Source organism: Abramis brama (assembly GCF_963993115.1).
Source record: "Abramis brama genome assembly, chromosome: 22".
Lineage (NCBI taxonomy): Eukaryota > Metazoa > Chordata > Actinopteri > Cypriniformes > Leuciscidae > Abramis > Abramis brama.
In genome coordinates this window covers 15,633,632-15,650,403 of record NC_139984.1, presented here as the reverse complement: position 1 = coordinate 15,650,403, position 16,772 = coordinate 15,633,632, and the positions used below count along the sequence as shown (strand labels likewise).

General features: G+C 36.4%; 1 protein-coding gene across 1 annotated transcript; it reads right to left on the bottom strand.

The window, feature by feature from the left end:
• Nucleotides 1-6,936: 6,936 nt before the first annotated feature.
• On the bottom strand, nt 6,937-16,548 carry rnd1a (Rho family GTPase 1a). Its single transcript, XM_084098445.1, has 5 exons — nt 16,247-16,548; nt 15,810-15,897; nt 10,673-10,782; nt 10,170-10,304; nt 6,937-10,086 (listed from the first exon to the last, which is right to left on the bottom strand). The coding sequence occupies exons 1-5, from the start codon at nt 16,364-16,366 to the stop codon at nt 9,841-9,843; spliced, it is 699 nt and encodes a 232-aa protein (XP_083954571.1). The 5' UTR covers nt 16,367-16,548; the 3' UTR covers nt 6,937-9,840.
• Between the last annotated feature and the right edge of the window lie 224 nt (nt 16,549-16,772).

Genomic DNA, 16,772 nt, shown 5'->3' with positions numbered 1-16,772 from the left:
TGATAATTCTGCAGCTAGAGCTTGATCTGATCTGCTGAGTCCACAGTCACCGCAGTAAACAGGTGAAGTGTAAATATAAATGTGTACATATGTGGGTATGATTTTTCACTGTGCCGTCAACAGGAATATTATCCCAGGCCTTTTTCTGGTGCCAGTAATTGAAGGCATTCTGTGACGGAAAGAAAAAAACACTGTCTCAGGCCTCATGTATTGAAACATATTGGAATGTGTGTTTTTGAGATGGGAGGGGGTGGTGGTGGGGTCTTGTTTCTCTTAATCTCTCAAGAACCTCTAAAGAAATGTTGTATTTTATGTGAGTAACTGAAGGTAAATCCTAATGGAGTGCGGCTCACAGGAACTCTTGTACAAGAGCTCTCACAGGGAGAGTGTGACTGAGAGCACTTGTGTCTGAGTGTACTAGTCTCATTTCCACCTCTCACTGTCTGTCTTTTTATTCAGTGTTGAATTGAGTACATTCACGTTAAGCAAGGCTTATGTGTTCCTCATACATGTTAGAGAATTTGACTTCCGTCAGCAAGTCTCTATTTTAATTACTACCAGCTTCCCGAGTGGCTCAACAGAGACATCCTCCTGTAGCAACTGGTCAAAGCTATTTTAGGCATAATACTCTTCTCTGAACAAATGGCTTTCCTGTAATCCTTCGCGGATCCATTTTCAGCACTTTGAATAAATGTCTTCCTGTTCTTGAAGAATCTCCTAATAGCAGAGCATATTGTCATACTGAATGGGTTAACCTGTCACAAAATTAAAACAGTAAAGCAATTATGAAACTAAATAAATAAAATATACACTACTGTTCAAAAGTTTGGGTCAGTAAGATTATTATTATTTGAAAGAAATTAATACTTTTAAGCAAATCAAATTTTTTAAGTATCAATCATCATGATTTCTGGAGGATCATGTGACACTGAAGACTGGAGTAATGATGCTGAAAATTCAGCTTTGCATCACAGGAATATTTTACATTTTAAAATATATTACAATAGAAAACAGTTATTTTAAATTGTTATAATATTTTACAATATTACAGTTTTTTTAAAATAAAATAAATGCAGCTTTGGTGAGCATAAGAGACTTTGAAAAAATAAGAAAATTATATCGACCCACATTTTTGAACAGTAATGTAAAAAGTAACCATGTAATTAATAACTTGTACAATAATTTTAAACATTTAACAACTTGCCCTGACATGAAATTTATATGAAAAAATATGCTTGTCCCGAGAATTCAAGATTTCAGTTAAAATCTCCCTTCATTTTATGGTTGACTCTCACCTATATATGCTAATGTGGTTTTATAATGCTATAGGTTTTAGAAGTTTGGAGCGTATAATTCACAAAATTATTGTAATTTAAGAAAGTATGGCGCACAGTGCTTGAAACACAACCACATAAAATATTCTACTAGAGAAAACACACATTTGTGCATTTGGATTTTGACTCAACCTCATAGTTTCTAATACTGACACACAGTCCTTGTGACAACTAGCCCCATCCTCCCCTATGTTACTGAAATTGCAGCTTGCAAACCTCTTTTCAGTGTTTGTTTGGCACAGAGATAAAGAGAATGAGGTTGGCACCACCTTGTTCACTTGATCAGCTTTGACAGAAATAGACCTCAATGTCTGTCCTACAACAATAGCTGTTGTAGCGGGGCAGGATGAGGGGCTGTTGGAGAAGCATGAGGGGAGAGAGAGGGTTATCTGGGCGACAGGGTGAAGCATGTCAGGGCTTCAACTACGGAACTCCACCGACACGCGAGTCTCTATTGTTCAGTTCACATCCTCCTCCTGCAGTGGTGTTCTCCGTGTGTGGGTGGAAGTGACTTTTCCCTCAGTGGAAAATCTCAAAGCTGGGCTTCCCTTTATGAGCCCTTCCTTCTGAGGAAGAAAGAGAACTTCCTTCAAAACAGGTGCAGACTGTTGATGCTGCTCTGACACACTTATGATCTAAGGAGGATGCCTGCCGTTTGAGTTTTTAGTTACAGGTAACATCAATTACTAATGGTACATCACGCAGCAAAAGCTATCTAGGAGTATTATAATACACAGTCTTCATTATCACTTGTCTTTATTCAATTCAAATGAATTGCAAACGTGGTCATCGCACGGAAAGGGTTGCGTGGATACGGTTTCGATTACTGATAACGCAGGGCACAGGTGTTAATTAAAATGTACCGTTTTAGTTGGCCTGATAAGCACCTGTTTGCCGCTTTCATCTTCACACAGAGAATATACGCGTGCTCAAAAGAGACCTGAATCTGTTAAATTTTTCATTTTGTGCGATTTTTCTCTTTCAGGCCGTTGGAAAGTAAATCTGTGTGTGCACACATACACACCTACACACAGACACTCATGCACTAAGACTTCGCTGCTGTTGCTATGACTACATTCTTTCTGCGGTAAATGTGTTGTCTGACACTGTAAAGTCAAAGAGAATACTCATGTTTTCATATCTACTCCTGTCTTTTCTTTCTCTCTCACATACTTGCTCCTCTCAAGGTTGTGGGTGATTTTGGTTACGGCTTTGTGTGACCTTGAGACTCTTAAAGAGCGCCCTACAATACCGATCTTTCTGGATGTGTGTGTGTGTGTTGTGAACAGTCTACACATAACTAGCAGTAATGCTTTGAATATCTTTATGAATTGTGAATATATTTATGAATTTTACTTTATTCCATGGGTCTTCAACCTTTTGGATACCTTGGTGGATAGAAATATTTATAGTACCATGTTAATATATTTACATACTTTATGATGCTAAGGTTGCAAAGCTATTTAACATTTTTAGTTTACAGTCTTATTCTTGATAATGTTCTGTTTTTTTTTTTGTTTTTTTTTACTAAATACATTTAAATATGGGAGAGACAATTAACTTGGCTTTGAAATATATATATAATTTAAATTAAGTGTGTGTACATATTTACATATGCTGAGTTCAATTTGTTTCTTAACGTCTCATTAAATATATTAAAACAATATGTTTTATTTTAATATATTAAAATAAAATTTTAAATAATTTGTAATAATAATTTAAATACGTTTAACAGCAATTATTAATTGAATTACATTTAATGTAAATATATTATTATATTAAATATGTTAATAATATGAAAAACTTTTTAACATTTTTGTTTTTTTGCATTTTATTTTTTATATAGAATGAGTTTTTGCAAACAGTGATTGGCAGACCCCCTGCAGTACCACCTCGGACCCCCTGTTGTACCCCTGCTTTAGTCTGAAGCAACTCCAAGTTCTCTATAATCTATAACTTTGAAGTCTTTAGTGCTCACGCTGATAATGATGCGCGATAAAAGCAGTTTTCTTAAAATACACGGTATCTTCAATCATCGGTTCATTGTCTGGCATATTGTGTGTTGCTGTGATCTTGATTGATAACGTATTATACACATGGAGTAGCAATCAGGCTTCATTGTTGTAAATGATTGTTTGCTTCCTGTTATTACAAGAAACATATTCTATCATGGAAGTACAAATAAAGACACTTTTTCTTTTTTCTTTATGCAAGTTACTAATATTTTCATGATATTGCAGTATATTCAGGCATTTCGGGAAGTTGCCCCACCCTGCTGTGATTCTGGGCACTACTGCATGTGTAATACACCCTGACCTAATTAGTTATTTACAGTTTCACGCATAACTGGACTCCGTATGTTCAAATTTGTCCTTAATAAACATAAATCTCTTTTAGTACCATATCCAGACTAAAACGTACAGTACATACAACTTTATGTTCATAAAACAGCTTTAGCATACCATTTAACTTGTACATTTATATTGTTTGTTTACAGAGGCACAGGTCAATCGAAATCAAGCACCTGAGCCCAAGCATAGGACATATGGGCAGTTTGTAGCCCTTAAAATAGGACAGATTTTTTTTACACTAAAACATAGATTTCTGCCTATATTTTTAGCTGTAACCAGCAAAAAACCTGTGCTGTTTTAAACTCCAGACACACATGGCCATCCTAGCCTGTCCAAACACAACCCACACCTTCTTCCTTCTCTATGGACCCGAGACCCAGATGCCGTAAAAGCACGGTTGGCTAATTAAACAGCCAAATATGCTCATCCATTATCAGCATACCTTAGGGGTTCACCGTGACAAACTGTACATATGTGTAAGAGTGAGTGATAGTGGGGGTTGGGCGTACCTCATGGGTTTTAGGGCAGCCTTGGGGACTCCCTTGGGAAGAAAAGGCCTATGGCAGTGCGAGAGGGATGCTTGTATGAGGGAACGTGTGTGCGGTTATTTTGTTCTGTTGCCAACACAGCAGAAATCAGCTGTGCAAGAGACTTGCAACACTACAGTATTAAAATCTCTCATTTACTCACGCTCATGTTGTTGCAAATCTGTATGACTTATTTCCTTTGGTTGAACACAAAGAAAGATATATTGAAAAATGTGTAAAAGTCAGTGGTATCTGTTCAGTGTTTGTTTTGGACCCTATTTACTTTCATTGTTTGGACAAAAACAGGTCTTCAAAACAGGACTTTTTTTTTTTTTTTTAATCATTTTAAGCAGGGTTTTCCAAACTGGGGTTTGTAAGGGAATTGTAGGGGGTTTGTGAGTTGATGAAATGTTAAATAAAATAAATCACTTTAAAATTAAAATAAAAAACAGTCCCTAAAAAGATGAAGTGCTTTATGTTTACCTGCATATGATGTGACCATTAACCAGTGACATGGAAAAATGATGAAAATACAAGTGATTAGTATTATTATTATTATTTTTGTCAGAGTTCTTATATTTTAAGTATTTTACATCAAATGAGTTTGACTAACAAAAAAGTATGAATCATTTGAGCATTAGGTGATGGTAGTAATCCAAATGTAAAAATGAGCATGTACCATTCATTATTCGATAGATAGATAGATAGATAGATAGATAGATAGATAGATAGATATCCAATATTGTCCAATGACCAATATGCTGCACATATATCATGCATCTCTGAAAGGGCATGCTAGTAATATAAATCAGAAATTTATGATGATGTGAGTTGAGGGGATTCACATTGTTTATGCTAATATCTGAATAAATTTAATATGCTGATTATGTACATTCATTTCTCCTGAGACCACAAGGCCTGCAGTTGTGTGTGTGAAACATGCTTTCTGCTCCAGTGAACAGACAGTCACCCTGACTGATTCAACAAGGGTTGACTGAGCTTGTTGCATTTAAACAGCTCTAAAAGTCCCTTATGAACCTTAAAACATTGTTCCTCTGATAATATGACTGTGAGAAGGCAAATAACACAACAACGGCACATTTGAAGGTCTGAATGCACACATTCTCCTGTCATTATGATCCCACATTGTTGCAGCGGTTCTAGACGATATATGGCATTGTTAGCGCTGGAGTCACGGTGGCTGGTTTGATGGCTGCGCGTGTGTGTGTGTGTGTGTTTGTGTGTGTGTGTTTGTGTGCATGTCTCTATATGGCAGACTACAGCTCATGGTAATTGGAGAAAATAAGTCTCCCCCCCATCATTTCATTCCCTCCTTTACTGATTTCTCCCCAGTTTCTCTCGCTAGGTCTCTGCCTGATGTGAGTCATTGTAATGAGCCGGCATTCTGTCATTCCTTTACTTTCCACCCAAACAGCCCCAGTCTCTCTCTTCTCTCTTCTCTCTAAAGCTCTGGGGTGTAGAAGACTTCAAGCAGCTGGAAGCGGCAGCTCTTTCCATAAGCATTCCCTTCCTGATGCTTTTTCCTTTAAAGCTTTCTTCCTAAAATCACGCTTAACAGACTCTGCTGTTTTATTCAGGTTATATTCTATATGATGAATGAAATAGCCTTTGAAAGTCATGCCTTTAAGCTGTGGCTGGTCAAGGTTGTCTGGATCTAATGTATTAATTGAAAGAGCTGGTATGTTATACTAGCACTCTGTTTGTCCATCAGTAGTTAAGCTTTGTCATCGAATAAATTACATTTTAAAATGCTTCCTTCCAGGAGGTAGTGTCTCCTCAGAAAATTTGATGAGACAAAAATCTATAGCACAAAAATAAAACAATGCCAATATTACGAAATATGATGTTAATAGACCCCCTAATTCGTGCTGTGGGTTTGATGGGGTATGTTTTTTTTATTTTTTGACAGTGTAAGTAATGTTTATTTATTTATTATTTAAGCTGGAAAATGTGTCAGAACACCACTGCATGTCACTGTTTAAAATATATGAAAACCGTTTCCTTAACATTATTTCACACTATTACTGATTTTTTTGATCAAATAAATTCAGCCTTGGTGAGCACAAGACTTTCAAAAACATTAAAAAGTAGTGTATGCCACTGACTGAGGAATATGGTTTACTTAGCTAAAGCTATTTTTACCTAACTATATCAGCATATGTTCCAGACAGAGCCTTGTCTGCTTGTTGATTGTGAGTGTGCAGCACTCACTGATGTTCTGTTAGATGTGAAGATGCACACAGGAAATCTTTTTATTGTTTCTGCCTCTTCATTATTTAGTGTTACGCTGTTTCTTTGCTATTCCTGCAGAACCACATGACTTGCTCCTGGTTTTTCTTAGACCTGTTGGCCTAGTTTTGAATAAATGGCTAATTTAAGAGTCTGTCAATAGGATGGTTGTCTGTTTTGAAATCTCTCCTAATATTTAGGAAATAGGGTTTCCATGCTTTTTTGAATGAATTGCCATGACTTCCAGTTTTTTTTAATGATTGCTAAATTCATTTGATAGAGACTGCTGCTGCCAAACATTTTTATTTGCATGCTAAATACATGTTATTTGGACATGTTAAACTTGTCATATTTTGTAATGCCACTGGATCTGCAAGTCTTAACCTATGTAAAAAGGTCAGGAAGATGCTAAATATCTTTAGATGAAGGGTTTTGCCTTAATGAATGTTGAAAAGAAGGGAACATGCGTGCAACTTACTGACCAAATCCAGGTTTTAATTAATTTAAGAGTGACACATGACACCAAGGACAAGGGAAAATAACCAATAAACATATTCAATATAAAACAGATTGTCTGAAACTAAAGAATAAAACAGAACCAGCAATAATCAACCATTAATAAGTTACACATTACATAGCACAAACAATCATGTCTGTTTTGAAATTGTTTGCTTCACAGACATCATTTAAAGGGCTGTACAAAACTGATTATGCACAACATATGTACGTCCAGAGACTTAAGTAACAAAAGGAAGATTGTGGAGTTTCACCACTTCAAACATGTAACATATAAGAGTGCTACTAAACCAGACAACAGTAACAAATTCATATCAAGATGATGGTCTGTATGTTGAATGACTCATAAACTACAGCCATGAAAACGCCATTTGTTATGCTACAATGAGAAAACTTGCCCTTATTTTCACTTTGTTTACACCAGCTTTCTCTCTCTCAACTTCTCTTGAGTGGTTTTTCTGACATAGTCCAGCTTATCTGACTTGTCTGTTCCTAAGCAACAGAGATCGGTATGTAGCATGAAGTGATGCAGGTCAATGTGTGACTCCTAAAGTTCCTTTCAGATGAGAATGATATATTAATGTAGTTCTGAGGTGCAGTTAAGGCAAGACCATTTTTTTTATGTACAGTATTTTAATTCATTCTTCAGATAGTGACTGAGTTTTCACAACATTTTGGGTTGACATTAATAAAAAAAAAAGTAATTTAAAAACGTAATTTTTGAGACCAAATTTCTGCTTAATGACCTATTAGACCCGCAAAACAAAACGCTCAATAATGTGACGTGTAATTTTCAAGGCCAGCGAGAGCTTTCATCGAGATGACGAAATGTTTCAGGCAATGTCAACTGATAATAACTAGACAAACCACCAAGAAAATCAGCTAAGTTCAATGAATGAGGAAAACTAAGTCATCAAACACACAACCGTTCCCAAGGTTCTGTAAACTTTTGGTCTCTTATGCTCACCAAAGCTGCATTTATTTGATCAAAAATATTATTACAATTAAAAATCCAGTCTTCAGTGTCACACGATCCTAATATGCTGATTTGATGCTTAAGAAACATTTATTGTTATTATCAATGCTGAAGACTATTTTTGTGGAAACTATGATATGGTTTTCCAGGATTCTTTGATGATGATTATAAAGTTCAAAAGAACAGCATTTATTTGAAATAGAAATATTTTGTGACTTTACTGTCTTCACTGTCATTTTTGATCAATTGAATGCATCCTTGCTGAATAAAAATATTGATTTCTTTAAAAAACAACAACTCTTAAGGTCAATTCACACTGATGCTGACAGTCGGCATTGGTCTGCTCTGGCTTTCGCCAATTGAACGTGTTTAATCTGTGTTTGTTTGGTATTGGAATGTCTGAGAAGTGACATACTTGGCCTTTACTGACCCCAAATTTTGAAACGGTAGTGTATGTTATCATTTTAAATTTAATGAACTACTTGAGTAGGACCACTGATTCTGAGGTCAGATTTTTCGTAATGCTGTCTTGTCTGACTTCTCAGTTCATTACTATTTGGCCATTTATAAGCCCAAAGTGAGGATTTAGTTGTTTTACGATTAAGCATTACACAACCAGGGGTTGTGGGATTTAAGTCAGAGATTACCAGAATGAGGTTTACGATGAGAGGAGAGTCCTCTGTGACAGTGATCTAACCGAATACATCAGAATCGCTGAAATTACAATGCAATCTAATGCCCAACCCAGAGAATAACCAGTACCGTCACCACATTACTCTTTACAGGCCTGTTATTGAGAATTAGGTGTTGGGGCAATTTTAAGATTACTTTAGAAGAAAAGTTAACTGTTCAAATTGTCTTCTTGATTACGCAACATTGATGGAAAGCAGTTTTGATGGAAAGCAAAGTCCCTTAGTAATCCCCCATGTCAATTCTAAAATTACTTCAGCGACAGATTTTGTTTTCTTGAAAAGAATGCCTGGAACATCTGGAAGGGATCTTTGTGGCAATAACTCCTGCTCTATACATAGAAATGGCCTGGACAATGCTGGGTTTCTCCTCATTGACTGAGATTTATGACCCATTCACTAGGGGCAGAAAGAGCATGAAGGACTACAGTAGGGATGAGATAGAGAGAGAGAGAGAGCATGTCCAATACATCTGGATTGTACAAATGTGATTGGATACTTCATCTAGCAGATTTATAACACTGTCCTCCTTTTTCAGGAGGACATAAAATCTTGTTTGGCTCCTCCCACGTTTGCATGACTTCTAACAGGATAGAGTGATATTTTGATTCTTCGTAGATCAGTGCCAGAGACTTCAGCAAGTACAAGCAATGCATAATTCTGTTTTGAAACAGCAACTAATGCCAACCTGTATTAAATCATCCTCTCACTTTCCAATCAACAATCACATCCATATTCACTAAAGTGCGTACTGTGTAACAGAAACTCATCCTCTTCCCTTAAATATTAAATTACGTTCACAGCTCAACCCGCATTCCCATACATGTATGCACACCAACAAATAAGACTACCCACAAAAATATTCAACAGTGTGCAATATACTCTGCATTTCCTTCTTCGTCTGATTGATTGATCATTAATACAAAATGCAGTTCATGTAAAGGGAAATCAATCGATACTTTAGCATTAGGATGTGTAACAGGCAAAAACCTTGAACAATGGCAGCAGCTCTTTGTCGTAGGGATGAGTGTGTTTGCAGGTGGGGTGTCAGAATGGAAGAAGAACAACACAAGTGTAGAGAGAGGGAGGGGTCATCAAAGGTCATGACCTCCCCTTCTCTCAAACCCCCCCCAACCAACCCTCGCGAAGAGCAAAAATGCGTTTCTTTTTCTGGAGCTGGGGTGGTCCGCGTGGGGCTCACATGATGGAACAGCTCTTGGTTCTCTCCTTGCTGAAGGAGGAGGTCAGGAGCTCTGCCTTGCTGGGCAGGTGAAGGAGGCGTTTGGAGAGCCGGCGGGTGGGGCTTTGCTTTATGGGGGGCTGCAGTTTGTTGAGGCACGTGAGCGCCGCTGAGCGGAACACGCTGTGGATGCTCTTCTCCGATGTGAAAGCAGAGCACTCCAGGTACACCTCCGCTCCTACCTGCTTCGCCAACAGGGTGCCCTACATACAGACACAAGGCAGTCAGAGATGGAAAAAGAGAGGCGAGGAGTCTAGTTTACACAGGGAGGGTTCAATTGACTGACCTGCTCATGGGAGATGGGTGTCAGTCTCTGATTGGACAGCTCCATCAGTGTGCAAACATCTGTACGCAGGTCTGTCTTGCAGCCGACTAGGATTATTCGAGTACTGGGGCAGAAATCCATGATTTCGGCTTTCCACTGCAGGGAGAGAACTGTTAATATACTGCAAAATCATATTCTTAATGAGTTTTTTTTTTTTTTTCTTGAAAAGCAAAACTATGTATGAAGTAGTTCACCCAAAAATGAAAAATGTTTTTGTCATTTTTTTTGGGTGAACTATCCCTTTAAGTTTTGTATTGATAAATTTAATCTTTAAAATAAGTGCATTTTGTTTTACTGATTTTCTTCACCTTTTGTTAAACGTTTATACTTAAAAAGGTGACATTTAAAAAAATATATATTTTATGCATTGTAATCTTATTTTAAGGATTTTTACACATTTTAACTGTAAAAAAAGTAACAAAATGGAATATTTCAAATTTAAGAAGTCATAAAATGTACTTCACCTTTTTCAGAGAGCTTTCGACGGTGTCAGGACGACTTATGTCGAAGCAGAGCAGAACCGCATCTGCATCACTGTAGCAGAGAGGCCTGACATTATCATAATATGGTGAACCTGCAGCCACACCACACAACAAACGTCAGTAATGGAAACTTAGCATCAAATAACATTATACTGGTGAGAAAGAAGCAAATGCGACTAAATATGGAATATTAAATGTTAGGGAGGGGATCTGGCGGTCATAATAATGCAAATAGCAATCATATGGGAGGTCTTGTAATAGGTGTGTGTGGGCGAATCTCGGAGATTCCTTTATTGACAGAATGAGTTGCCGAGGAGGTCCTGTCCCCCACACACAGCAAACCTCATCTCATTTCGTAACTACGGCAACGGAATTGAAGGATGCTCACAAAAACACTGCCATACTATAGCTCTATTCGATAGCAAATAAAGCAAGTCCATTAAAGACACATTTCACCCAATATTGATGTATTTGTGCTTTTTAGAGTATGGACTCTCAGCTCAGATGTTGGGTGTTGTGTGAGCCTCTCTGGGTCACGTACTACTGCTGTATTATGTAGACAGTGACTCAGCCTACTAGATTTAGACAGAGTATATGGCTTACCAGCAGACAGATAAGAGAGATATGACTAGACAAAACAATGAATCTACATGCAATCCTGATATCACAATCTATGCACTCAACCAGACTATACAGCTCTCAACAGTAAGGTCGTTGTAGCGAATGAATTCCAGTTTAACTGCTTTAAATGTCACCATGGTCAAATTAATTAGTTTGCAAACAGAGATGAGGTTTGTTTCAACTGAAGTATCAGTAAAAATAGGTTGACAATCATAAACTTGTTACCATGTACCATCTTTTTCCAGTAAAAGACTATTGATGAATTTGTCACTATTAATTATATTCTATTATTAATTGATATGTATATATTTAAAATCAATTAATATAAATTTCTGTAAAGAAAAGTTGTTTAATGAAATTTCAGCTGTAAATGAATGAATTTTATTTACAGCGGTCATTCTAAATAATATATTATGCTTTTAATAATAATTAAATTATTTATATATTTAAAACCAATTACATATTTTTTTAATATCTTATTTTTTATAAGTTGAAAAATTATGAATTTATGAGTATCACTGTGAGTTGTATTATAGTTTAATTATACTTTGAAATAGCTAATTAACTTAACACATATAATTGGTTTTAAATATATAAATATATTTTTGTAAATAAATTTTTTTTAATTAAATACATAAATATATTTTATTCTGCCAAAAATATACAGTATATTTGGGTCACAGATCTTCTCTATGAGGGGTCATGGATCTATTCAGACATAAACCTCAATGGTAGGACATCTCCCTGTATCCGTTCTAGGAGGCAATTGCTCTTTACAGCTGACTGTTTGAAAAACAAATTAAAACACTGTTTATTCCTCTTGAATCAAATTTCCAATGATAAGAGCTATAGAAGTGGCCCACACCAGACCAGAGAGCAGCCTCTCATGCCCGTCACCTCTTTGATCTGGAGAGTGTGTGAAGAGATGCCTGAAGCAGCGAGAGCCAGATGAGCAAATTCAATTAAAGCTTCTGTAATTAGTCGTGATTAGAGTGTGTTTGTGCATGTATGCTGATGAGTGTTTGCGTGTGGGTGCACGAGCATCTACCGCTCTGCCAACGTTTCCTCCTGTGCGTCGCCACCTAACAAGGCTGTGCACAATTAACAAAGCCTAACTGCCGTAATGAGGGAATAGATGGGGGCCGTTTGATTGTCTTCTCAAGCTCTGATCTTATACTGTATGCAAGATTCTGAGTCAGTTGTTGTGCATGCTCAAATTTATGTTCCTCTACAGTTACTCTTTTCTCTTCTGATCTGGACTCAGTGTCTGAGGTTACACTAAAAAAATGGCTTTTTGATTTTACTAAAAACAATTAAGGCAAGTGGTTACACTAAATTAATTTATCTTGATTTTAAAGTTTAAAGTTAATGTTTGTTATTTCAGTTATATATATATAATATATTGAGTAGTTTCCAATATATTTAGTCTTCGATTGAGTAAATGGAAAAGACTTGTTTGTATTTGACATTCAGTTATATTGTACAATTGAAAGACTGTCTGAACTAGCGTAGCACAAGTAGAAAGATACTTGTTACTGCACTGGCATTGGTAAAGCTATTGCTCATTGGTCAAAGCATCATGCATCATAGTCTTTGTACATGCAGCCATTCGCAACCTAACCAGAGGCTCTACTCTTCAGCACAATGGTAACCATAAAACCGCTTTTAAATGTGAAACATAACTAAACATTAAACACTCACAGGTCTTTCCCTTCACTCAAAAACACATAAAATAACACTTCATTTTAACATTTACTCTCCTGATCCAGCCATATGCAAAGCATGCTGGAAACTAAAAATCCTCTGCCCATTTTCAACAAAAATCATTCATGTAATCCCAACAAAAAATCAGAAAAACATTTAATTATAAATATATTTAAGTAGATTGACCACAATGAAATTAAGTTAAGACAAAATGTATAGCAACTGTGTTGCTTTAGCTCATTTTAATGAAGTAATTTGAACAAGCAGCAAAATATATATATATATATTTTCAGTGTAGTTTGTTTGACAGTTTTTCCAGTATTGTTTCACTGTTCCAGGTCAATATGACTGGGAAATTCCATCTGAGTGTTTTTAACATTCCATAATAAGATGAAATGTATAGCAGGAAATACCTTGAGACAGGAAGTCCTCCTTGCCTTGCACAACCACGTTCTCTCTCTCTCTCTCTCTCTCTCTCTCTCTCTCTCTCTGTATGTGTATATATATATATATATATATATATATATATATATATATATATATATATATATATATATATATATATATATATATATATTACACTGGTATATATAATTACTAGTAGTATTAATGACCACAACAATTAAATGATTAAGATATATAATTATATAAATATATAATGTTTATTATCAAAGTACCACTACTACTACTACTAATAAACTATTTACATTTTAATAATGAAAATTGTTTTATTATTGTTTTATTTTAAAAAGCTAAATTGAAACAATAATTATTAATTAGTTCTGTATATAACAATAATTTGTATTTTATCAGCTGCTAAGTCCGTCTATTTCTAATGTGAACAAATTAAAAAATTCGTACCAATGAAAAAAAAATAACTTAGTTGTCTCACATTGCGAGGTTCTGTATAGCAAACAACAAAATTAGAGAAAAACTAATAATCTCCCTAATCAGGCACCTATTATAGAAAAGCAATGTCCCATCCACTCATCCTAAAAGTAGGCACTCGGTCAAGCAGTCAGGCATGACAATTAACAGATTCAGATCCATCAGGCATCACGTAACACAACGTGCCACGCAACATGACCCTAAAGGACTCCGCTTTTCACTCGGCATGCAATATGACAGCATGGGATTTAAAAATATTAAACCTATACACTTGCTAAGATTAATCTCAGTTGAAATATCAGTTATAAAATAAGGACATTTGGGGAGGGCATGACACATCCATCCAAAACAAGATCCAGTGATACTCGAGCAGATAGTAGAATAGAAAGATAATGATATATGAAGTAAAGATGGGACTAAAAGAGAACTTTAGAGCCAGATAGATTGTTGGGTACATAATTGGTATGATAGCAGTAATATTAATTTTAAGGGAAGAAACCTAAATCCTATTTAAAGAAATAGTTCACTAGTACCCCCCAAAAAACACTAATTCACGCCCATAATGTTGTTTTGGACCCCATTGACTTTCATTGTTTCAACTGTTTTTGTTTATAGGTTCTTTTTTTTACGGTGAGTAAATGATGACAGTTTTCTTTTTGAGGGGAACTATCTCTTTAAGATATGTCTTTTTTCACGTAAAGCTCTGTGAATCCAAACATAGACTAAAGAAATTAGACAGAAGAATTATCAGAAGAACATTCCATGTCTTTTTACTAGATAAGAGCTATAGCTATCAGTCATTGAACCACAGCTTTCTACTACTAGCCTAATCTTAATAAGATACACAGGCACAGATTACACTTAATCAGATACACAGGCAAACACACAGACTAAACATTCCCTGACCAAATACCTTGATACTATATTGAATCACAGGCACTGAAATAGGAGCTGATCTCTGTAATCCACTTCAGAGAGACTGTAACTCTAAAAAGCGTCATCAAAAAGGCTTTGCGTGTCACAGTGAGACATTCCAAAACATACAAAATATACACAGCCCTGGTTATTTTAATAACCAAATCAGAGATCTTGTCTGATCCAGAGGCAGACAGAAGGTGAAGGCATCACATTGCAGCGTCTGACGCCTGAGGACAGGTCTCAGGTGTAGCAGATGCCAGATCCTCTGGCGCACTTACTGCAGCTTCACATGTCTGCTTGCATTCCCTAGCTCAGGGCTCAGGTGCTGATGGTGTGTCTTTCCTGTAACGTCTGACTGACCTACTAGCCCAATAACAGTCAACACAACAGCCGAGAATGCACACAAACAAATGCATGTGGATGATTTACAGAAAGTAATTTTGTAAACTGAAAGTTTGTTATTGTAATGCTATCCAGCAAAACATAGTCAAATCAAATCCAAATCTATTCTGAATCTACTTTAAAATAGAATTTTTTTCTAACTGAAAGTCATTAACAGGATAAAGATGTTAATAATGCAACATATGATGCCTTGAATTAAAATATCACTGAACAAAACAAGTTCAATTTATAGTCAATCAGGGACTCGGGTTACACTATTTTCTTCCATTTCACAGTGAAGCGGTTTATGATTGTTTTATTCATTTTAATCTTGTCCAGACAGTGAATGTAAATGGGGTCCAAAACAACACTGATATTTTTTTTCTTTTTCTTCTCAGAATAGCATATCTTGTGTTCCACAGAAGGTTTGGAACGAGTAAATGATTACATTGTTTTCAATTTAGGGTCCATTTAACGATATTTCTCAAAAGTGCTGTCTCATGTGTAAAACTTTATTAATTAGCAAAAATGATTGAGTGCAAATGTGTTCATCAGTTTAAATGCGCTGTTATGCACACCAGCATCACCGCTGTCTTCTCTCTCTCACCTGACGTGTCCCATAAACTGAGCTCCACGCGCTGCTCCTCTAAATCCAGTCCAGCTGTGTAGTTCTCAAACACTGTTGGGACGTAAGTCTGTGTGGTTGGGAACGAAATAAAACGTTACATAATGACTTAATCATTTAACATTTGTATAAAAACCAATTCGTTCATGTCGCATAAAACGCCATATCCTTGGTTATGGTTTGTTGCAAATGTGTCGATTTTTTTTTTTTTTCCAGCGTCAACACGTGCACAGCACACAACTCACATGAGAAAGACACATGGAGTATCACCTTGATGAATGAACATCCAGGAGAAGCGTAATATATTTCACAGTATATTGTTACATAATGTCATAGGCAAGCATCCAAGTGCATTACTATAGAAATAGCCTACACATCATTATCCGCTGAAGGAATACATGAGAGAGAGTAGGACATACCTCAGGATAACAGTCTTTGGCCAAGACTTGCAACATTGCAGTTTTCCCGCACTGCACGTCTCCTACTAAAACCAGTTTACAACGCATTACTAAAGGCTGACTGATTCTTCTCTCCTTCATTGTAAATAAGACGGTTCTGTGCGCGTTGGCTCTCTCGTATGACGGCCCTGGGCAGTTTGTTCAGACCGCATTGGGGTTTGGACTAAATCACCACGAAATAGAGAAATACGGCACTGCGGCAATTTATACAGCTCTGTTATCCAATCAGCGACGCGCTCTCCTGCTCGCGCTCGAGTTCCACTGCCCCCGAAAGGCGCCCACCCAGCTGGAGTCCGCACATTGATTTAGCCGAGATACTTACTTCTAGCAACGGTAAGGTAACAAAATATGAAAAGGGAGGGTTTTAAGAAAGTTTATGGGGAAGCCGCGAAAACGACATAACAGACGTGAGATCAAATAAAAGTTGAGAAATTCTCTAAAATATCTCTAAAAGAGAGTGGTAAAAATAATCTCGAACTCTTTACGT

Coding starts and splice junctions, on each gene's coding strand:
- rnd1a (XM_084098445.1), bottom strand. CDS start 16,366: ATGAAGGAGAGAAGAATCAGTCAGCCTTTAGTAATGCGTTGTAAACTG. Junction 10,783..15,809: donor CAGTTTATGGGACACGTCAG/GTGAGAGAGAGA, acceptor GTGTGGCTGCAG/GTTCACCATATTATGATAAT. Junction 10,087..10,169: donor CACCCATCTCCCATGAGCAG/GTCAGTCAATTG, acceptor GTCTGTATGTAG/GGCACCCTGTTGGCGAAGCA.